Source organism: Catharus ustulatus, chromosome 12, assembly GCF_009819885.2.
Source record: "Catharus ustulatus isolate bCatUst1 chromosome 12, bCatUst1.pri.v2, whole genome shotgun sequence".
NCBI lineage: Eukaryota > Metazoa > Chordata > Aves > Passeriformes > Turdidae > Catharus > Catharus ustulatus.
In genome coordinates, this window is record NC_046232.1 from 8,220,577 (window position 1) to 8,243,902 (window position 23,326).

The 23,326-nt window shown below is 40.8% G+C and overlaps 3 protein-coding genes across 5 annotated transcripts in view; 2 read left to right on the forward strand and 1 right to left on the reverse strand.

Annotated features, from left to right (window-relative positions):
- The window catches only part of CCPG1 (cell cycle progression 1), a 21,477-nt gene extending 20,135 nt beyond the window's left edge, over positions 1–1,342 (forward strand). For both annotated transcript variants that reach the window (XM_033070239.1, XM_033070240.1), the window contains one exon: positions 608–1,342. In XM_033070239.1, coding sequence (XP_032926130.1) covers positions 608–785 — 178 coding nt within the window. In that variant the 3' untranslated portion in view covers positions 786–1,342. The remainder of the gene's footprint in view (positions 1–607) is intronic.
- Positions 1,331–9,947, reverse strand: PIGB (phosphatidylinositol glycan anchor biosynthesis class B). The gene is made up of 12 exons (XM_033070241.1): positions 9,857–9,947; positions 9,645–9,777; positions 9,353–9,470; positions 8,615–8,719; positions 8,339–8,469; positions 7,591–7,731; positions 7,141–7,192; positions 6,521–6,732; positions 5,251–5,315; positions 3,278–3,488; positions 2,376–2,556; positions 1,331–1,816 (listed from the first exon to the last, which is right to left on the reverse strand). Exons 1-12 carry the CDS (start codon positions 9,936–9,938, stop codon positions 1,658–1,660), a joined length of 1,590 nt encoding a protein of 529 aa, XP_032926132.1. The 5' UTR covers positions 9,939–9,947; the 3' UTR covers positions 1,331–1,657.
- Positions 9,948–12,136: 2,189 nt separating this feature from the next.
- The window catches only part of RAB27A (RAB27A, member RAS oncogene family), a 31,106-nt gene continuing 19,916 nt past the window's right edge, over positions 12,137–23,326 (forward strand). Inside the window, exons 1-2 of one of the 2 annotated variants that reach the window (XM_033070860.1) lie at positions 12,138–12,275; positions 22,557–22,674. The gene's annotated coding sequence lies outside the window, so the exon portion shown is untranslated. Of the gene's footprint in view, positions 12,276–22,556; positions 22,675–23,326 lie in introns of both variants that reach the window. The other variant, XM_033070862.1, reaches the window with a different exon arrangement.

A 23,326-nucleotide genomic window follows, 5' to 3' on the forward strand; every position in this document is an offset into this window, starting at 1 on the left:
ATTGTTTCCTACATTCCTTTCCTGGATCTAAAGGTGTTCTCAGGGCTTTACAGATTTACGCTTGTATTATTTATTGTTTCATATACTTTACTGCAGCTGGAAGTCTGAATTATTAACTACTTTGGGGGTCACTAAGTATTACCTGAGGTTGCACTGCTTCCTATTGAAAGCTGAACCGTGAGGGTGATAGTCCTATTATCAGTTACCCAGTTAATGTGGTTTTGGCAAACACATAAGGTTTATGATTTTATTTATAGTCCATCTTCCTAATTTATTATCAAATGAACTTTATTTTTAAACTAAATACCTAATTTGTGAGAATTTTAGTTTGTAGAAAAACAATTTCAAATTATTTTACTGATACTGTTATACAGAAGCTTGTGATATCAGCTGCATTTTTATTTTTAGAAAGCATTTCTTTTATACATACCATCTTATTGATGATTTAAACGAACAAATGCTTCCCCCATTTTTCTTACAAGCTAAAAGACTACTTACTACTAATTTTGTTTTCCATGAACCTCAGCATGTTAAAAGCTGTACTTGAAAATGTAATTGTGTTTCAAAATGCTTTTAGTAGTAATAAGCTTTTGTTTACTCCTTGCAGTCGACCTAAAAGACCTTTTACACAAACTGAAAATTCCAGACATGAAAAACAAGCTCAGAAGTACCAACACCGTAATAAAAGAGAAGGTAAATGGTATAAACATGGTCGCACTAATGGAAGACACATGGCAAATCTTGAAATAGAATTGGGGCAACTACCCTTTGATCCAAAATATTGAGTAATTTATTGTAAAAATTAAGATTAAAATTCACATACTCTCTGGAAACTAATTATTTTTCAACAAAGCAGCAAGATGGAAGGTTTTTTTCTGAATAATTTGATTTTTACACATTTTTGTTAACAGGCAGAAGTCAGGCTTTCTAATTTGCATATTCTGTACCGTTGCTTTTACTGTTCTTTGGAAGTGAAGATAGTTTGGGTGCCAGCAGTATTGTTGCAGAAACTAGGCATGCCATGACCTGAAAAAATGCTTAATTGCATTCCATTAGTGTAGTTAAAGCTTGAGCCATGCATAATGTACCAACTACTAACTCCAATGTTTGATATACTAACTTCATCTCATCCTTCCAAAAATAGGTCAACATTGTGGTAATGTATTTGTTAGTGTTTTGTAACCTTATATTTGCTTCCTGTCTTTGGGGGGGTTCAAGAGCCTGTTGAATTGTGAAGAATTTGCTGTGCTGCATTCTACTCAGTGTGCTGATTTAAACACTTGAAATGTCTTGCATATCTGCATATTGTAGAAGAAAAATAAAAGAGACATCGTGGGTAAAAGTCTTTATTTATAAAAGAAACTTAGTATAGCTGTACAGTTCTACAAAAATGGTCCACTCTTGTCTGTATTTTATTGCTTAAGTATTATGGTAACTTTGGTCTTCCCAATGTTTTCTAGTGTTGTAAGGTAGGTCAGCAACCCCACCCTGCCCCACTGCAACTGGAGCTGCCTTCAGGAGGAGGTCTGTGTTTGCAGGCAGCCACTGGCTGCCTCATGGGACTTACCATTTGACTTCCCCAGTTTCAGACTGACTGCTCTCTCCTTTCTGCAGTACGAGGTCTAAGCACAGCTACTGCTCTGCAAACCTGATCTCATTAGGTCTGAGGTGTAGACACTGATCTTCTGGGGTAGTTCATTTCAGTTGTTCTACTGTAGATGGAGATGTGGCTTCCAACTCGTCCTTGAGGTACATGAGTATGAAAGACAGTGGCTGTTTTCTCATAGCCCCTTAAAGCTAGAAATGATGATATTTCCTGTAAATAAACACACATTAATTTCCACAGTAAGAAAACACAGCTGGGAGCGTAAGAATAAGTGTTCCAAAGTCTCTTGACAACGATCAGTTCAGCTGTCCCTGGGAAGCCTTATCCTTTAGGAAAGCCTGCTAGAAAAAGAAGTACCTATCCTTTTTGGTCCTGTCTGCAGCAGATATTCACCAGCCACCGCTGTTTGAGTGCATGGAATTCATTAAAAATTTGAAGGATTAAAAGGTACTGCAGGTGTTTTTGCTTTTCACTGTTGCTTATTTAAAAGTGCAGTTTCTGGAAACAGATGGCACGTTTGTTTTAACATGGATTGAGAAGAATTCCACAAAACATTACTTTGTGGCCCATAGAATTTGCACAGAGGAGAGGGTATATGCGAATATTATATCAATACCCTTATTATGGACTAGAGGTGTTAATTTTAATACAAGCTGTGTTTTAAAAAATTGTGGGCAACAATTTTCAAAAAATTTAACTATAACTCTTCCCTAATTTATTTCATAACTTATCCTCAGAAGTAGTTTGTTTCATCTTGCAGTTACCATACCTGTTCTAGCACATTGAAGAGGATCAGATGACTGGGTAATAATGTGTCATTGTAAAATTCCTTATTCAGCCAGCCAAGTGGGTTAGAGTAAAACACATCTGCTTCATCAACGTAGTTCTCACTGCCAGTTAGGTTTGGGGGACACTGAAGGAATCTCATTTTCAGAGGACAGTGAACATGGCTAGGGAGAAAAACAAAAACACACATTTCATGATAAAGTGACCAGAATCAGAGATTTGAAATGACTCATCACTTTAAAAGATACCTCAGTCAAAACAAAAATCAATTACATTTTTTCCCTCAGAGTAGTTAGTATTTTCTTCCCTTGAATACTTCATATGAAAGCAAAGAAGAACAAGCAGACTCAGCTCCAAACTGCTGGGACTGTGTTAGCAGTTAACAGAAAATACATTTATCTTAATAAAAATACCATTTGCAGAACATCCGTTTCTTAAAAAGGTACTTTTCCGTATCAGCTTCACTATTTATATGTGCTTTAATTTTGTTTACTTGCCAGGATCTACTGAAAACCTTTAGCAGTGACCTCAGTCACTCTGTTGTAATAATATTTCTTTACTGCCTAGCAGCAGAAGTAAAATGAATACATCTTGATTGCAACAATTAGTTTCATTTTGCTACAAATGTTACCATAATCAAGAAGTGCGACATACGTGGTGAAGTATTACTGCATATCCTCATACAAAACTATTTCACAAAAATGAAGTTTAATGCTGAATTTTATTCTGTGGTATAAACATTTGGCTTATGTCCCCTATTCACTCTTCATTAACTGTATGAAAAATCAAATCTATCTCAATTTATTATGCCTTGTAAAAAAGAAATCTTGATGTCTGATTAAGAATTTGGATTCTAATGTAGTGCATTGTTAATGCTTTTAATACCTGTAAAACGGAGTAGAGTGGCACGGCATCAGGATGAAGACAAAAGCTTGTGACTGCTGAGAGCTATTGCAGAGCTGCTGGATGTGACTCATAACGTCCAGAGTGCCTCGCTGGTGAACCAAGCCTGTGTACAGGGCTGGCACTAAATTGGATAAGAGCAGGAAACTTGCTGCAGTTTTCTTCCATGCTTTCAAGTGTTTCAAAGAATATCCTACAGAAATATTTGAGTAAGTTTGGGAGATAAACAATTCACACATTTTTGAAAGTACCCTAATACAGTGGCAAACCATTACTCAGTAAATAGCAACACTTTGCTTTGAGATGCTTCACTAGAGTGTTCTTTGAGTCTTTACTCTTTGAATGGAAATTCAAAGGCTAGACTTCACTCTTTAAACACACCTGTCTCCTGAAATATAGAAATACAGTTTCAAAACCAGTGCTTTGTCTCTTTAAATTTAATTTCTTGTAGTGGAAAACAGTCCATTCAATAGTTTGGATGAATGATATATGGCAACTTACTGATGTATTCTAATTCATGCACGTCCACAGAGCCAGAATAAATGGTAACTACATGTGCATGGCTGTGGTATTCTTTTTCTCCAAAATGCTGAAAACCACAGCATTCCTTTATTGTTATTAAATTTTGAGCTGCTGGCCTTGGAAGACCATACTCCTTCATTTTTTTCCCATCTCCAATTGCTGCTCCTTTTCCCCACTTTTCTTGAAGGAGCTAATAATGGGAAAAGGCATTTCTCCTGGGGGGGAGATGGTTCCAGAAGCCCCTTTCTCACAACCCTAGCTTAGCAGAAGATGGCACAGACACCAGCTTCACCTTGCAGCCAGTCTGAAAACCCTTTTCAAGTCAAACCCTCTTCATGTAAGTATCACGAGAAGAATATTTTATGTAGCTTTGTGACACCTGTACTGAATCACAGGAAACAAGGCATGTTCCAGAAATCAGTAACAAGCAGATTCAATTAGTCTTCAGTTGGTCAGTTCTGCCAAATTGTATTTTGGATGAAGTCCACAAATTAGTTTGTGGTTTAAACACAATTGGTAGCATTCTATTATGGGCAATTTTTTAAATTGGTTTTGTGAAAAATTCTTGGCTTATGTTTCTGTGCTTGGAAATTACTTGGAAATTCATGTGGGTTTTTTTGTGCTTTTATTTTATAATGTTTGGAGCAATTAAGATCACTTTGTAACCACGGACTGTAGAAGTATCAGAAGTAACTTCTGTAGTTTTTTCTTTTAAGTATCCAGATGGGTGAAAATGAATTGATAAATTGTATAGATGATCTCATTGTCTTAGAGATATGAAAGCTGGGGGAGATTCAGTATTTTTTGTTATTTGACTGGAATTCTTATTCATGTCAGGTAGAATGGGTTCATCTTGCTGCTACTGAACTAAGCCAAGCCTTATTACATATTTGATTTTAGCACAGAGCAAAATTATTGAAATAAGATTAACCTATTTTGCTGGTCTAAACAAAAGTAAAAGAAAATTACAGTGTTCAGTGATTCATCAGTTTTGAACTTGTATTTAAACTGAAGCTATACAGCTTCATGTTCCAGAAATTTTAATCTTCCTTTGTAACATCTGAATCTAGAAAAGGGTAGTTTAATTTTTTTCTTGCATAATTAAAGGCATTTGTTAGGCATATTTGAAAGTACTGTCTGGAAGAATATTGCCAAGGAACAAGATTCATTTTAAGGGTGGCGGTGCTGAAAAGTTAGGAGTCACTGACACAACTGTCATGTTTTTGCAGGAAAAATTTAACCATGCTAAGGATTCTTTATTTGTGCACAGTCACTTGCTCTTCCTCAACCTTTTTCTTTCTAACTAGCTATAAGAAAAGGCTAGGCTAATTCTAAGAATCCTTTAGCAAATACCTACATGACCATTAACAGTCTCTCTCTGGGTAAAAATTATATCCTGGTAAGGGTGCAAGACATTTGAAACCAATGCTTACCACAAAAAATCATGCAGAATGGCAGTATTGGATAGATGAACCTGAATTCCTTATGGCTCAATGTGCTGTAATAAAACATATAATAGTATATCAAGAAAGTTAAATGCTAGAGTTCTGTTGACAAAATGTGGTTTTGAACACCAGGGACTGGAAGAGCATGTGCATGTATTAAGAAGCTTTTGGTATTGAAGCAATTAAGAGTAAAAATCCAAATTGTCACTTTTGAAGAACCTAAGTACATTTGAATTAAGAGTATTTGGTCATTTTAAAACAAGCACTGGTAAAAATTCCTGGCAACTACAATTAAGTGGTCTGATTCTTTGACAACTAGATGTAATTTAGCCAGTATTTCACCAATCTGTTTTCTGTAATAAGACACAATAAATAGTGTGGATGAAAAGCTAAGATTCAAGTGCCCATTTGTATCTAGCAAATTAACTGTCACCCCTGCTAATACAACAATACACAATTTCTCAGGCCAACTTTTTGGGCTTTTTTTTGGGGATTACTGCAACACTCATGTCTTGGGAATCAAAGGGGTTCTTATAAGACTAAGGGAGGTAAAAATGTCCTAAAGCAAATAGAGCTACTTCCAGTTTTGTGTTGGAAAGAAGAAATGGCATTTCTAGTTTTGCTAGATATTATAATATCTAGTTTTACTAAGATATTATAAAGTATTTATTGCTTAGTATTTATTTACTTGCTGTATTTTTTTCTTGTCTGAAAGTCTCTCCTGTTTGATCGACAGTTAGTTCTGATGCTTTAGAAAAAACTTACCTTTTCTTATACTTCTGAGCTTAAAATGAGAAATACAGCCTTATTATAGTTAAGAGCTGTGTATAAATTTGTGAATAGAGTACGTTTTAGAGGTCTAAGAACCTCTCACCTTACTGGGGATGTATTAAAGAACCAAATACCTGGTTGAATGGTGTTTTCTAACTAATTCTGTTTTTGTTTAAACACCTGCTGGGTGCCTGAGTGCTGGTTTCGGGATTTTTTAGAATTTTATTTTCCATTGCATTTCATGATGAATTATTTTATTCTTTAAAGGTCTAGTCAATTCTAAAGACACATGGTAGTGACAATACAAGAAGCAGTATTACACAAAATTCTAGAACCAGTTTTATAACTGACTGCATTTCTTGGAGTGTTTGAATAGTTTTCTGTCACTTAACCTAAATAAATACTATGCTACTTTTTTTCTGGAGAGGACATGAGCTTTGCAAAGAACACAACCAGTGAGAGGCAGTAGTTCCACTCAGGAGTTTACCTGTACACCAGTGCTGTCCAGATCACTGTCAGTAGAAAGATGTGGTATCTCCTTGGTGCCAGTGCACAGCCATGGATAAAGAAAGGCAGATGGGGACCCAGGATGACTGGGAGTCCCTGAGTGAAGTACCAGTGCCAAGGATGAGAGCCATAAAACGTTCCCAAATTCTGCAGCACGTTGAATTTCAAGAAGTTCAGCTGAACCAGTACCCACTGGGAGATGGGGGGGAGTTAAACACAAATGCAAAGTCAAACCCAACAACTACATTGAATTACACAGTCATCACTGGCCCTGTATAATGCATTTTCACTCCCATTTCAGCTATTTTACTAAGACTCAGCATGGACTTCCTATATTTAGCAATTAATCACAGAAGTGTGTAAGTTTGTTGATAACTGTTGAGGACTGAGCATATTGATTTTATGTAGCAGTCCATCATTTGAAATACCTGAGGAGTCAGTGTTCAAGGGTTTGTTCAAGGATATATTTAGAGATCATAGGCCAGACACTGTCACAGAAACAAGAGAAGTCAGAGAAGTCAGAGAAGTCAGAAATACCCATCAATGCTAAAATACGAAACCCCAAGCTCCTTCTTAAAAGTCAAGTTTAAAACAGCTTACCTCACCAAAAAACACACGGTCAATTATTAAAGAGGTTCCTACTGTGACCAATCTGCAAAAATGGAAAGTTTGTTGCACTGATATTACCTGAATTGCTTTTGTATCTTCTCCAGATAGCTGTCAAAACTCTGATTCCTAGTATTTTTGAGATTATCCATACTCATTGCCATTTTACAGTGGCCACTTGCCATCACCTGGTATCCTAGGCACAATCCAAGATTAAGCTGGAATGCTGCTCATGTCTCACCAGCATCTTTCCTGATGCTTTTTTGCAGCATATACAATAGTTTAAAGGAAACATGCCCCTTCCTTAAACTTTTGCAAAAGGACTCTAGTTGTTCTCTTTTTTATTTACATGATAGCAGGTTTTTTGGCTTGTCTGCCTTTGCAGTGGCAAAACCAATCTTAAAACATAGCTGTGCACAGTCACGGTTCTAAGAAAGAACTTACCCAACTGGAATGCAGACGTGTAGGATAAGGTCTGCTTTCCTCTGTTCTTGCAAAAAATGACTGAAGACCAAAGGTATCCACGGGATAACAGCAGTGGGACGAATAACAATTGCAAGTGCCACCAAAGCTAAATACTTACAACTAGGAGGAAGAAACATAGAAAACCCAGCAGCTTATCAAAATGTCTGGTCAATTCTTTTGCAGACAGTGACATTTTAACAACTGTCATGTCTCTGGCCAAAAGTTTTTCATACTGCAGGTAACTTTTGAGTGCAGGTACTCTGTTTTGCTTGGAAGGCTGCAACTCTGGAATTGCTTTGTTACAATGGAGTTGCTAGCTAGAAGTACCTACTTTAAAATAGCAAGCAATAAAGAAAATTGTGACCACAAGTTCACCTATATCTGACCCCAAAAAGCTTTTGTTATCTTTTCTCAAGTTACTATATATTCCAGTTTTTTTAAGTTTAAAATAAAACTTCCCATAAAGTCACACTTTGCAAAAGGAAACAGGGGAATAGCTAATTTTACATACCAGCTATAACAATATCTTAAAAAAATACTTGGAGGAGATACTAGAGTGTTCCTTCCATGAGACAGAACTCTTGCTACATGAGTGAGGGGGCTTTGGTTGCCTTAGATGACAAAAAAAAGTTAGCATTTTAAACAGCACCAGTAGATTGGTGACACCAATCTACTGGTGCCATCCCAAACCAAAAATTATCCATACTGTTAGGAGAAAGTTTCTCACCTGTTCTCCATCTTGGAGCCTTTTATGGGATAGTAGGAAAGAGCAAAAATGGTAAGAATAGTCTCCATGGTGTTTGTTAGAGTTCTGGTACAGGAATACCATGTAAACCAGGAACAGAGCTGGCAGAAGAACTGAAAATAATTATGAACACATTAAAATACGTTCACCTAAATGAAGGTGGTAATTTTTCAAGGTGTGACACATCATTCTGCTCTTACTTGCAATGGAAAATCAGTGTTTATTAACATGCATAACTTTTTAAAGGCTGTGACTCACCACGAACTTTGCTGTTTCTGAATTTTCAAGATGTTGCACTAATGAGTAAAGCTGCACATCAGCAAAAGCAGCCAGCACTGCCTGTGCAATCCTAGGGACCCAGATCTGTGTAAGCAGAAAGAAAACTGTACTTGCAACGAACCAAGTTAAATTCTAAGTTTTAAGAGAGGACTGAATTAGTGAATGGCTGTTCAGGTATGAAAATAGTGAATTGGTAAATATTGCCTATAGCTTTTTATGATTTTAAAAATGAAATAGTAAGGTCCTTGGGTAAGGATAGAATTTCTGCCAAAACAGAGAATGTCTATGTTCAACTGAAAGTGTTCAAAGATGGAAAGTAGAATTATCTGCTTTACATCTCCAACAGAAATCAAAAGGGGCTGTTGTTAGTTAATTATTGTGAGTTGAGTGCAAATATATATTACTAAACACTTTGGAAAACTGAACTACTGTGCAGTTATGATGTAGTGGCAAACACAAGCAGTATGAAACTCCAAGAGATTGACAGAGGCCAAGAATAATCCTCTGTACTTGCAGGCATCAGTGTTGTCACTGGAAATCTCTGAATGAGTTCTGCCCCCCTGGGAAGTCAATGGGGTCTCTGTGCTCACATCTCTCTAACTGCCAGACTCAAGACTTTGCATTTTTCTTGGACAATGATAAAAATACGCTGTGTTTAAATACAATGCTTTGAAATTGGATTTTAGTAGCAGATGCACATTTTTTGATTATACTCACCAGCAGCTGAACATTATCCTTAGCCAGCAGCTGTAATGCTTTGTACATGCTTGCAAAGATCAGTGGGTACGAGTAGCCCCTTAAGCAACTTGTCCATTCCCAAGTCAGGTAACCATAATTACGAATATTAAGGACAGATCATGACCAACTGAAAGGGAAAGCTTCCCCCAGCCACCCGGGTCGAAACTTTCTGTCCCTTTGGGCAGAACGCTGGGGTGTGTGCAGAGCCGTGCTGAGCACTCCCCGTGCCCCCCGGCCCGCCGGGAGCGATGAGAGGGCGCGTGAAGGATATTTGAAAACCATGCGATGTGCCACCTCCAGCGACTGCCAGTACTCGTCCGGGACGAAGCTGGTCTGGACGAGGAAGCAATTGAGCGTCCGCAGCGCCAGGGCGAGCGCCAGCAGCGGCGCGGGCGCGGCCGCACCTGCGGGGAGGAGGCCGGTCGGTCACGGGCCCCTTGGGGGCCGTCCCCGCCCCTTCCCTCCCGGCCCGGCCCCGCTTACCAGCGCCTCGCTGTGCGGCGGCCCCGCCGGCCGAGCTGTAGAGCACGGACCGCCGCTTGCGGAGCCGCACCGCCTCCGGCATCAGCGCCCGCAGCGCCCCGGCCCGTCCCCGGCGGGGCATGCGCGGCTGCGCGGGGCGGGACAGCGCCCGCACTTCCGCCGGTGCCTGCAGCGAGCGGGGCCGGGCTGCTGGTGTGTCCCGCGTCCAGGTGAGGGGCCGGGGCCGCGGGCCGAAGCCGAGGCGGGCCGCGCCGCCGTGCGCGCCAGCCCCACGCGTGTCGCCATGAGGGGCCGGCTGCCGCTGCAGCACGTGGCCGTGGCCGTGGCGCTCGGCGTGGCCAGCGGGATCTACATCTACGGGCCGCTCTTCCAGCCGCCCCCGGCCCCGCACGGCCCCGCCGCGCCGCCGCCGGACGCCGCGCCCGACAAGAGGCCCTGAGGGAGACGTGCGGCGCCGTTCCCGGCCATGGCCTCGCCGCCCGGCCCTCGCACGGCCTGTCCGTCGGGGCAATGGAGCCGCTCGGAGCCGTCCCGCCCGTCACCTGCCGGGGCCGTCCCGCCCCAGCCGCCCCTCGCAGCCCGGCCCCGCCTGGAACCCCCGCCTGCTGGAGCTGCAGCTGCGCGGCCGTGTTTGGTACCAGACTTCGGGACGGGAATGTTGAACCATGTGTGACTTTTTGAATGTCTGAAGGTCTATTTCACCTCTAAATATAAATAAGATCAAAAACGCGAAAAAGAAAGCTGCTGCTGTGTGGTTGCGCTTCGTGGGTTTTGTTGGATTGCTTCTGATCTGATCCTCCAAGTGATAAATATAATTTTTCTCTGCTTCTCATGGTTTCAGTTCTTACTACGTTAGCTCAGTTGGGAAAGCAGTTGTGCAAATGGCTGACAAGGGAACTGCACCCAACTTTGGTATTTTTAGCTTATAATCAGACCTGGCCATATGTATATACACACACGTATCACATGTGCTTATACACAGGTTTCTTTTCTGACAGAGTGAGGTATAAAATAGAAAAATCCGCCTGAAAAATGGGTTGTACTTGGTGTAGCTCAGGAAGACAGCATGGCTCTTGGAATAGGTGTGGGTTAGTCTGACAGACTAATCTGTCTGTCTCAGAACCTGTCACTTAGGGAAACCAAATCAGTAGATATGTCAAGACTTCAGTAAATCTAAGAAGAAACCAAACCCAGGAGATCTTGGGACAAACTTATGCCAGGTTTTGGTTTTAATACAAAATCTTGTTTGGACAGAATGAGGGAAGAAACCAGTTGTCTGGGTGTGTTTGTATTTTAAACCAGGAACAATGTTATAGCTGGAGGCAGTGGTATGGAAGCTGAGATGGGAGGATAGCAGTAGAAGGTGGGCTGGGAGGTGCAGTTGAGTGCAGAAAATGCAGTTTGGACATGACATTACATGGGTAGTGGCTTTAAACTGAAAGAGGGCAGGTTTAGATAAGATATTAGGAAGAAATTTTTTACAGTGAGAGTGGTGAATCACTGGCACAGGTTGCCCAGAGAAGCTGTGGCTGCCCCATCCCTGCAAGTGTCCAAGGCCAGTTTGCATGGGGCTTTGAGCAGCCTGGTCTAGCAGAAGGTGTCCCTGCCGGTAACAGGGGGCTGGAACTAGATGATCTTTAAGGTCCCTTCCAACCCAAACTGTTCCCTGATTCTATGAGGAAATGCCACAAATTGCCCCAGAAGTTTAATGCAAACACTAGACTACTGCAGTGGCTCCAGCAGATTCCTTTACAGTACCACTATGTATTGAAAAGGTCACTTTGAAGAGGTGTAGCTCAGGTCTAGAAAGCACTTCCTTTGTAAATATGACTGGAATTGTCCATAAAGACGGCAATTGAATTTGAAAAGCCTCAAGAAAGAGGATGCCTGAAGTGATACAGGTGGAAAGGGTTACTGGTGTAACTAAGCTTAAGACTCTGCTCGCTGAATTCTTGAGACTGCTGGATTTAAAGCGTGTATTGGGAAGCTGCTGAGAGTAAGAGCACTGTTCCCTTGCGGGGGAAGGCAGGCAGCCAGCAGGCGGCAGGAAGAACTCGTTAAACCCACGCTGGTGCGCATTAACCAGGCACCGCGGATTTTCGCTGCAAAACCTGTTTTGGTTCTCATGAGTTCCTGCTAAGCGGCGCGAGGTGTCTCAGAGCGGGGAGGAGGGAAGGCTGGGAGCCAGCCCGGCCGATGCCGCCGAGCGCCGCGCGGTGCTGCCCGCGGGCCGCGCTCCGCCCGCCCAGGTGGCCGCGGCGGGGCCGGGACAGCCGGGGCGGTGCCGCCCGGCCCGCCCCCACCTCGGGCTGTACGGGAAGTGATGTTGCCTTGACGGGAAAGACACGGTCGGAACCCAAAAAAGGGCAGGTGCGGTGTGACGCGGCTGCGGGAGCGCCGGCGGCCGGGAGGCGAGCAGGTAGGGCGGCAGGGGAGGCGGCCGGGGCGGCGGGCAGGGGCGGCCGGGCTGGGCTCGGGCAGAGCCTGGGAGGGTGTTTGGGGCAGGGGGCTCTGCGTGCCGGCGCTCCGGGCTGTAACAAAGGGGAGATCACTCGGGAGGTCGGGGCCAGACCTCCGCAGCCCCCTTTGGGCCGCCCCTCGGGCGCTTCCCCTCACGGCGCTGCCCGGAGCGAACAGCCCCGCTCGGGCCTTCCCCTCCTGCCGCTGCTGCAGCATCTGCAGGCGTCCCCGCTTTCAACCTGCGTCTCTCTCTACAGAGGAGGAGTGGGTTGCATGTCTGGTTTAAATCTTTGACAAGGCATTTAAAATGGTAAATCCTTGTGAAAGCACTATAATGGTGTTACATCTGGCTAGCCAGGACTCGCGTCTTACGTGAGACCATGAACAGACCTGTTGCTCCTTTCTGAGCACCCCACGTTTGTCTGGGGGAGGATTCATGCTGGCAAGGCCCTTCAGCCTGGTTTGCAGTGCTTGGGCTGAATTTACACTTTGATGATCTTGGGTCTAAAGAAAACTAAATCCATTAGAAACACCTATTGATTTCCCTAGCTCTGTAACTAACTAGAGTATATTAATATATAAGTGGTATTTTTAATGGTGCTAACAAAGTATAAAGGACATGCGTAGAACTGCTGAAACCACTAAATTTTTATTTCTCAGAGGTGTATCAGGAATATTTTGAGCTTTCTGATTGTATGATTCCTCTAACACTTCCCTCATGGATGGTGGTTAGGAGATTTTCATGAGGATTACACATACAAGTTTGGAGTTAGATCTGCAAGGTGATGTGTTGCTATGCTTTACAGGTTTTTCTTTGAAACCCTACAGAATCTATTCTGCCCTTTCTTGGAAACTTAATCTTACTTAGACATCTTCTCTCAGCCCTTCTTTCTTGTCACAGACTTTTACTAGTTTTGTGAGTGTTCCAAGTGTTTTCCATCCAGGAAAAAGCATATACTGCAATATGCATTTCAAATGTTGATAGGTAAATGTAGGAATGGTATTTGTAATGCTAAATGAATGTCTCAAAAGCATGGTTAAAAAGATGGAAAATAGAACAGCATGTTCCTGTGTTTCTCGTTCAGGGTTCTGATTTTACATCTACTTAATCTCTTGCACAAAGGAGTTTGGGAGAGAGGGTGTGCTACAATTTAAACTGGTTTATTTTCACAGTTAACAAAATTTCTCATGAACCAGATGGCTAAAACCAGACTGCAAGTTTGTTTTATCACTATTGTTAAACACGGGAACACATTTTTTTATCACTTGATTACACATTTCCTTTTCTTTCAAAGAGAAGATAAGATGAGATAAAAGAATTCTTAAGTAGCATTTGACATTTACAGAAACAAGTATTATCTGCAGTAATCCTGTGTCCCTTTGAATTCTTGGTTGTGCTGTTCCTGCCAGGTATCTGCTGACAAAAGACCTGTGATAGGTGTGCAAGTTTCCAGCATAACCCTGGACTTGCAGATCGACACCATTACTGAGATCAGTCTGTCACAGTCAACAGAGGTAGTTGGAATTTATGTAATTTATTCTGAAGAAACAGGCAAAATTTGCACTATGGGTGGAATATAAAGAATGAAAACTGCTTTTCCCCTGTTGATGTCTCAGCAATTAATTAAGTTGCATTTAAAATGTATTAAACTCATGATCTAAATAATGAATCATCAAACATTCCCTTCTATATTAAAGCTGCGTTATTGTACTCTGTACATGTGCTTGGTCCTGCAGAGGGTTACTTAAATACTTTCAGCTAAACTTTTCCTGGGCTGGGCATACATGGTGCTCTGGAGCTTGCTTTTGCTCCTGTTGTCTTGTAGATAGCACTCAGTGCTGCAGATACAATCTGAGTTTGCAGCACTGGCTTCAAACATGCCTGAAAGGTTGTATAAGTACAGCATGGTTTGATAAATTCCTCTCTAAAAGGCAGCTTTTTTAGCAGAAACACATTTTTTTTCTATTTATACAAATATATTCCCAATCAGTCTTTCTCTGGATATAGCGTCTTGTTATGAGGTTTCTTTTCCTCATTTCTTTTTTTTTCTTCTTAGTCAGAACTGCATCCCTGTCAGGAGGCAGGACTAACTTGAACCATGTTAAATCAGCTGAGATCACTTAATGCTTTAATGATCCTTTTATCTCCAGTGGAGCTTTGTGAATAAGTCCTAGCCCTGACTTTCTTTTCTGGAACACCCTTACATTGTTGTGTTTTCATACATAAAACAGCAGAATTTACTTTTGATTTATAGTAATAGGTAGTCTCAGTGTCTGTGATTTCTTTTCCATGCTAATAAGCCTTATGGCATATAGATTAAAATATGACATATAACCAGCATACTTTTTTTCCTTTGGTATTGTTGTGGCTTCAAAGGGCTGGGGATGCTTTGGGGTGTGTGTGACAGTTTTGCATATCCTGGGTGGTGGAATTCTTTTCACATACTGGCAAATTTCAGCACTCTGGAGCTGACCTAACAAGTTCTTCAGTATTTTAGACTACAGGAGGAAAAGAAACCCAGTAAATATCCTTGCTTCTACGGCTCTGAGGATAATATCAAAGTGTACACCAGTGCAGTGATATTTTCCTGAGCTTGCAAACCCATTTCCCATAGCAGTTTTCCTTCTCTATATCTGATACTTTTACTGATGAGAAATGGGTAAGAATGAAGCGTGTCAGAAAAAGGCACTTTTGAAGACAATGTGAAGAGGTAGTAAGGTAGTAAAGGGGCAGGAAGTAGCAGTGAAGATACAAACTTAGCAGGGGTACAACTTTTCTAGAAACCTGTGATTTGCAATGGACAAAAGAAGTTGGTTAATATGTAACCAGTATTTTTAAATTAAAAGTTAAATTTGTGGGCACGTGCAAAAAGTATTTTGAAAATAACTGTACGCTTCTGCAGTAATTATTTGTGTAACTGTGATATGTGAATGAAAGTACTGCAAGGAGTACACCTTGCTGAAATATTTAATGTAAAAAATAAAACACTGGATGGGTATAAGGACACTGCTACACAAATCAAGTAGCTGAGTCCAAATTAGGTTTGAAGTATGTGACTGCAGTTTTGCAGCTGTGTACTGCTATTGATTTAAAAGGTAATAACAGGATAAAGAAATAAATAGCAAAGCAGATAAAAACAGATTCTTCAGTAATATTTTCAGGTAGAGAGAGCTCCATGGGTAAAAGCTACGCCTTTTATTAGAGCAGTTTATTTAGTTGGAAAGGATAGGCTTTCAGGTATGTAAGCATCTTTCAGGTTTGAATTAGAAACATAGAGTGCAAAGCAAAATTGAAAACGATGGATGCACAATTTTTATAATACTTTAAGCATATATCATTAGAAGGTGATGAAGGTTCTCTGGAGAAGTGCTGTTGTCCAAAGTCAGCCCAGTCTCACTCTGAAGGCCTGGCTTATTTTCATAACTGTGAGATGTTTCATTTGGTTCCCTTATCACCCAAAGACTGTAAGGAAAACGGTTGCTCTGTGAACTGAAAGGAAGAAAACAATTCATTCCAATAACATCCTTGGGGAAAGGGAATATTTGAACTAGACTGAAGGCTGTTAGCAGTGATAAGGATTAATAAAACATGTATGGTGGGAAGGGGGGAAAGAAAACTTCATTTCTTTTTATGGATAAAAAAATGCAAGTTTTCTTTTTTTCTCATGTGTCTCCACCAGTCTTGCTAGTATAGTACTTTATATTGGTAATTGCTGAGAGCATTTACTTTCCTCCTGGAGATCCCTGCTGATAATTGTGTGACTCTCATGGAGAGTGGTGCATTTTAAGAATTTCAGGGTATCTCTCTTGGCTCACAGCTGTAGGACTGCTTGTGCTGTGAAATGCTTTTTTGCGTGAGATGATTTGCTGCTACAGTTATTGCCAGTGGCTGGTGCTTTCCCTGTCTGCTTGGAAGCCTAGATAACATTCAGAATGCAGATTATAGCAAAGGCTGCATAACTGGGGTCTTTTTATGGTGGCTTGGTTTTGTTTTATTTTAATTGCAAAGGCTAATCATAATTCCTCCTCCCCCACCCCCACTTGTTTTGTTCTAAACCAAACTTTATGTGTGACTGAATATGACCCAAAATCCAGATAGCAGAGTAGTTCTGGCCTTGCTGGTATTATCCATTTCAAACAGTTTCTCATGCAGCACTTTCAGATCCTGTGCACATAACAGCACATGCTCCACTGACTTTCTCTTCTAACACTGATTCAGCTTGACAGGTCTTTTCTGTTGGGGCATGAACTGTCTGACTAATACTTAATTTTTCCATATTTTTCTTGGAATGGTGTCAGGATGGACATCTCTGTACAGAGATGGTGTTAACCAAGTTTGAAGATAGTACCTCCTGATTTGATTCTATTTCTTCTGAATTTCATAGCAAAATTATCATAATTTTAGTTTGGATAAATACAGGCTCAAGTTGGAGTTGTTAAAGTAGTAGTTTCTAGCTATGAAATGGAAGAGGTGAATAGAAATCTTTCTCTGATAGTTTGGATAGAGCTCCCAGGATATCCTGCTGTGTGTCAGGAGGAGCTGCAGAGCAGGCTTTGGAACGCCTGTGAAAAGAAGGTGCAGCAAAAGTGCAGTCATGCTCTTTAGTAGATTTTGAAAGACAACTCCTCCCCCAAATCTGAACTGCTGATATGGCAAAACTCCACTGGTTTTATTCCATTCACCTTTTAATGATTGATGCAGTTCAATTTAATTTGCTTTTAAAATAGATAGTGTCTTTTAAATCCAACTTGAAAGTAAATGTAAAATTGAATGACTGTCACAGTTTGTGCTGCAGCAGGTACAACCTGGGCAGCTGGTGGGTTCCCCTTGCAGAACTGGAAACTGTGACTGCTTTCCCAGTGACTTTTTTCCCCAGCTTTCAGGGGAGGCACACAGCCCACTCTTCCCTTTATCCAGTCTGCCATTTTTTCACCATTTTTTCACAAAGTGCTCAGAAATTTCAGATCTTTGTGGTTTCTTCCCCTCTGTAAAGGAGTGTTAAAGCTGATCAGCAGATTCAAATATGGGGGGAGAAGACAGAGATAATAGAAATTCAGTGTCTCTGTCCCTCCCTAATGAGCTTTGTTTCCTTAGGAAACAAGGCTAAGAGGCATGTGCTCATTTCAGCTTTGTTTTTTGCATTGCAAATTTGTTCCAAGAAGTCCTTATTGCATTCATAATCTCCAGTGTGGTGTGTTGAGCCTTAGGGAATTTTTCTTCAGCCTGGCAAACTGTGGGAGCATGAAGAATGGGAGCAGTAACGTTTTTAGTAATTGGGAGTAACACAGGGAGTGGAATGGGCCCAATGGAACTGAAAGATCTACCTTGGTAATGTACTGTAGAATCACCACCTTTCCAAGCCCACCCATTCCTCCTGCACACCCTGAAGGAAAGCAGATCAACCAGTCAGGTTAGTTAACCTGGGGAGCCACTGAGTGAATGGGAATATGAAGGAACATATGAATATGTTAATGGTGTTCATGTTTTAAGAAATGGTAGAAAAAACAGGCATCACAGATATTTAATTTGGTTTCATGTCTTCATTGCATGGAAGATCAAACAATACACTGCAGAAGCAATTCTTTGCTGTAGCTCAGAAGAAGCAGACTTCTCTGTCACATAGTTCACATAATTAACCTTTCCTTTTTTCCTCCTGAGAGCAGAGTTAAAGTGCAAAAGGCACTGTTGTATCTTGTGAGGAGAGTGATGAACCTGTTGAGTAGATTCAGAAAAGATGTGAACAGTGTCGTCTTGTGCTGGAAAGAAAAGCCAGCTCTGCTCTTGGTTTTCAAGTAATGTGTTGGATCAGGTAGTGCCAAGAATAAACACACATCAATTAAGCTGCAGTGTTGATAGAAGTATGACAGAAACTTTCAAAGCTGTATTAGTATAGAATTGTAAAACATTGAAAATAATTTCTTAAGTAGCTATAGTGCACAGGTTCCTTTAAACTGGTACAGCAGCTTCCTGTAAAGATACTATGTTTTTTCATTAAAAAGTTCACTTAGTCATCAACCCTTTAAAGTAGATAAAGATCATTGATCAAAAATGAGATTTGTAGCTCTTCAGGATGAAGAAAGAGACATCAGGTTATTGGTGGGTTTTTACAGCTCCTCACCCAATGCAGGGCCACTGGTGTCTCATGCAGTGCTGCTCTAGGTGCTCTCTTCATGCAGTCAGGCATTCACTTCATAAATGTTACAAAATATGAACAATGTAGTCTCACAGAAGAACTGTAGCATGTCAAATAATTCATATGTCTTTTGGTTAAATGTTCCTTTGAGTACAGATTACATAATTTGAGTGGTGTGAATGTTGCCAAATACCATTTCCTGCATGCAAAATGATCACATTTACTCATTTCAGTCAGAAAAAATAATCATGTTTATTCATACACATTTTATTGCCATTTTAAATAAACCTGTTTTGACAATTTCTTGGTGTTGTAACATCTTATACAAGGACATGTACAATACTATTTTAATACTGTTTCCTTTCTGGTATTTCAGAGCTGTAATAAGAGAGAGAACCTGGTTCAGGTATTAATGGGTTCTTTCCTTCCCCTTTTGATTCAGATCTGGAATAGTCATCAAAGCTGGGCTTTGCCTTGGGACAGACTGCATGCATGGGCATTGATAGAAAGAGGTGTGGAGGCAGAAACTTGCAGTTTTGACAGAACTGACAGATCAATTACAGCCACTTGTTTGGGATAATTCTACTAATCTTTTCTGAGGTCAAATATAACCATATATTAATCTTATTTGGGAAGCAATTTTTTTTTTTTGATGACAGAGTTTCGTCTAAAGTTTTTCAAAATGCTGATGTTGAGTGCCCAGCTGCTGCAAAGGATTTCTGTCTTTAGGCAGTACGATGATCTATGAAAGCAAAACTTATGCTTTTCATTTGTTGATTATTTTACTGTTAACCTTTTATTGTTGAAGAGACCCTGGTAATTCTTGGATTCTTGGATGGAGCCTCTCTTGGAGGGGATTATTTTTAAGAACCTCCTTTCTATGTAAAATGCTACAGATCTTAAATATATCAATCCTTTATCACATGCTAAGCTAAGAGAAAGCTCTGTCATCATTACTAGAAATTGCCTAGATTGGCTTACAGTGGAAAGAACATAATGAAAGTTTTACTTTATAATATTACTAAATATTTAGCAGTTGTGCCTTTGGGTAGCAGGAAGCCCTGCCTGACCTACTTTTATTTTAATCACTGAAGGGATCTTTCATGATTTGGTCCTGGCAAAGTTCAGCTATAACAGTTCTGGTGTGAAAGCTGATTTTGTGAGTGTGGGTTGTCTTTTTTTGTTTTTGTTTTTCCTGAAAGGATATTGGTGAGAGGAAAGTAAAAGAAAAATAATTCTTTATATGGAATTTATCTCCTCCTTTCAGGTCCTTTGGTCCTTTTAGTTCTGTCCTGAGGCACTGGCATGTTACTGCAGAGCAGGGGCAGATGACATTGATGTTAGGCACAGCTTTTGGCTTTGGAAACAGGGATGTGTTCTGTAGCATTATCTGAAATGGGCTGTTACTAGATCCAATTCTTCTCCTATTCCTCTCTCCAGTGGCAGATGTCTTTAATTCTGCAGGCAGGTAACAATCCAGCATTTTTCTTATAGAAGAAATATCTGCTACAGGAGAGTTTAGACACCTGCAAATTTTCTCAAGGGTATGAAGGCAAATATTCTGATGCTTATAGTGAAGAATGTTCCATGCTGTTCACTGTGTTTAGCTCTTCAAATTTCCTCCTAAATTCCTAGGTCTGTAAAGCATAGGAAAGTTTTATAGGAAAGTTTTACAAGTAAACCATAAATTCCATGCATTCAGATCATCTTGTTCATGCAACCTGTTCATAGAAGTTGTAAAAACATTGGGAATATTTAATAAGTGAATAGATAGGCATTCCTTTGTAGAGCTGGAGCTTCAAAACTACATTTCACAGTTTCAGTAATTTTGATCCCCAAATAAACTAAGAAATTGTCCAAGCTCTTACAACCCCCTAGGACTGGGGTAGCAGTGGGAGGAAGGTTCACCTTGGGCTGCCTGCAGTGGTTCCTGTTCCAGCTGTTGCTGCTTGGTTTGTGTTTGCTTCCTGCCACCACTGCAGGGCTGCCTCAGCTGCCTGTGCAGCATTTGCTGAGAGACTGCAAACGTGTTTATTTAAAAATAGACATTATAAATAACCAAACATTGATGTCCTCCCAGTTTATAACTCTCCAGTTGGAAATCAACATAACTTCACCCTCAAAAAAATGTTTATTTCAGCTGTACCTTTTTGACAAAGTCTTACTGTTTCAGGTAAAACCCTTGCCTGGTAGGGAGAAAGAATTAGTTGGTGTTCCTCACACCATAAAAGACAAGTTGAGCAGCCTCATTTCATCCTGAATTAAAGCAATGAAGTCTGAGGATTGTTTATGAATTGTTTTTCCATTAAAGATGGTAAACATCTGACTGTGTGGAAGAGTTTGAAGTCCTTTTACATTGCTGGTTGAGACTTCCAGACAGACAGTTTGTGCTCAGTGTGTGCAGTCACCCCCCAGGGCTGTTTGCAACATGGCAGAAGAGTTGCTGCTTTGTCTGTCAACACTTCTTATCCTGTTCCTCCTTCTGCACTCTGGAGCAGTTACCAGACATTCTAGGGTGCTTGTGGTCTGAATATTTCTTCACAGTTAAGCAAATGTGGCAGTATTGATCAGGGAAGCAAGCAGTTGAAGATTAAAAATGTGCACGTTGCTAAAAATCAACCATAATTCTGTTTTTTAATTGCATGTGGGTGCAAAAAAAGGGCCTTTTCTATTCCTCTAAAACTGGTGAAATTTATAGAAGAATGGATTGAGCCAAGAATTGGTAGAGTTTGAAAAATTACAACCTGCTACTAAAGGTCAAATAAATGGATTTTAGTTAATTCTGGAAAAATGCTAAGGCATGGCATGAAAAAGTGTTCCAGCTCTGTATAACAGATCTTAGATGTTCACCAGGGCAAGGAAAATAAAAATTGCCTTGATTCACATGAAAGGAGGCAACATAGTTGAGCAATGAAACAAGTGAGAGTTAAGAATCTTGTAAAATTGTCTTTGTTACTGGTAGATGAATCCATATGTTAAATATTTGTAGCAGCCTGTCTGCAGCACTTCTTAAATTAGAAGATTGGAGACACCACCTTAATTTCCTTTATTTGCTGCTCTTGAAGCAGCTTGAGGAAAGAAACTGAGACAAGAAAGGATTGTCCATGGAGATTTGTCTGCAAAAGCTCACATCAGCTAAGCCTTACATGGTGAGTGCAAAACTTACCTTTCAGTGCTCTCCTGTGAGCATCTGTAATGCTGAGGAGTCTGAGAGGGGATGAGGTCTGGTGGGACTGCAGAGGGTTGGGAAGGTCCTGTCTCATCCCCTGGACCCAGAGCAGGGCCCTCCATCCAGTGAGGAATTGGGGCAGACCTGTGAATTCTGCCTCTTGGGGGGCCTGTGTTAACAGGCCCTTGTGAACTGACTCATTGAAGAGTCGGTTTACCTGTTAAATCAGTAGCTTTAGTTCCTTGAAGTTATTTAAATGTTTAAAATGTCTGCATGTGTCTCTTAGGACTGTGCAGGGGCAGGAGGTTGTAGGTTTAGTGTCTGTGCTTCAGAAAGTTTCTGGCACCATCCTGACTCTGATCTCTCCTTGGAGCTTGTTGCCATCAGAAATGGTTCAGCAGAAAGGGCTGGACAAAGATACAGGTGCCTACAAAGCCCTGTGGTACAGCTGCCCCTGTGCCCCAAATCCTGCTCACATGGTCTCTCTCTGGTGTCTGTGCCAGTTTTGGAATCAGTAACTTTTTCTGTTCTCTGTAAAGGTGAGAAATAAAATCAGTTTGGGGAACTTTGGTGCTTGCTGTGTTTCAATATAGTAGACTATTGTGTTTTCTGTATTTTATATTTTGTATACTCAGAAAAAGTTATGCTCACATATACAACTTCCTAAGACAAGGAGGAGGGTCAGTAGTTTATGCAAAGGCTCGAGGTGTGTTACCTGGTTAGGGTGATCTAGTTAGCTACTTTGCTTACTTTTAAAAGGGGGAAAAGAGATCACTTGATCGGTCAGCAAGACCACATGACAAGCAGCTGAATGTAATTAGGTGGGGAGGGTGGTTGTGTGGGGCTGGCAGCTTCCCATGCCCTGGGAATATTAGAGCTATTAGTCTGTACTACATTATTTTGGTTTTGTTTCTTTCTCTGCTGATGCTTCCTGTAGATGAGAAATGGCTCTTTTTGCATGACTATGGTATTCAAGAGATCTGAACTGTGTCAGGAAACTTGCCACTGAAGCACGTTTGGAAAACTACAGATCCATTCACAGCTGTTAAACATAGGTATGTAAACACTTTCTCTTTTCTGTTTATTTTCAGAAGATTTATTACATTGTTTTCCTTGAGCTGACTGTGCCAGCTGTTCTTCTGTTCAGAGTTTTGAAACACCATTGCTGACTTTAACAAGCTGCCTGGAATACTCTTATTTTGAGAGTTCAGCATTGCTGCATCCTCATGTTCTAGAGGGAAAAGTAAAGCTGGGGAGTACACTTATGTAACACAGGCTTTGGGGCTAAATAACAAAATTGTAGTTCTTTTGGTACATATTTAGTCACTGCTTTTCATAAATAAATCAGATTTCAATACAAACCAGGGTAACTTTATTGACATGATGCCTTAAGTTTTAGCTTTCATATTTTCCGGATTCTGTACTGCATTAGTACATAACTCTGAACTTCATACAAAACATTATCAAGTTTTCTTCAGTTTAGTTAGACACAACAATCCTTTTCCAGCCTGAGAATCAAGGACACCATTGCAGCTTCAGCCCCAGAAACTGCAAACAGCAGTGAATTGAGGAGAGAAATCTGGGAGGATGGGACTCTATAACCTGAAGCTGTAATTTAATTGGACAATTAACCCCAAAATGTAAATAGACTAAAACTTATAAAAGTGTGAAAACTCGGGACCAGGATCCATCTTGGGTGGAGCCATG

Excerpts from the sequence above, each read along its gene's own strand:
- PIGB (XM_033070241.1), bottom strand. The coding sequence starts at position 9,938 with ATGCCGGAGGCGGTGCGGCTCCGCAAGCGGCGGTCCGTGCTCTACAGC. Across the intron at positions 8,470-8,614 it reads CAGAAACAGCAAAGTTCGTG|TTCTTCTGCCAGCTCTGTTC; the intron begins GTGAGTCACAGC and ends AATTATTTTCAG. Across the intron at positions 2,557-3,277 it reads CACTCTACTCCGTTTTACAG|CCATGTTCACTGTCCTCTGA; the intron begins GTATTAAAAGCA and ends TTTTCTCCCTAG.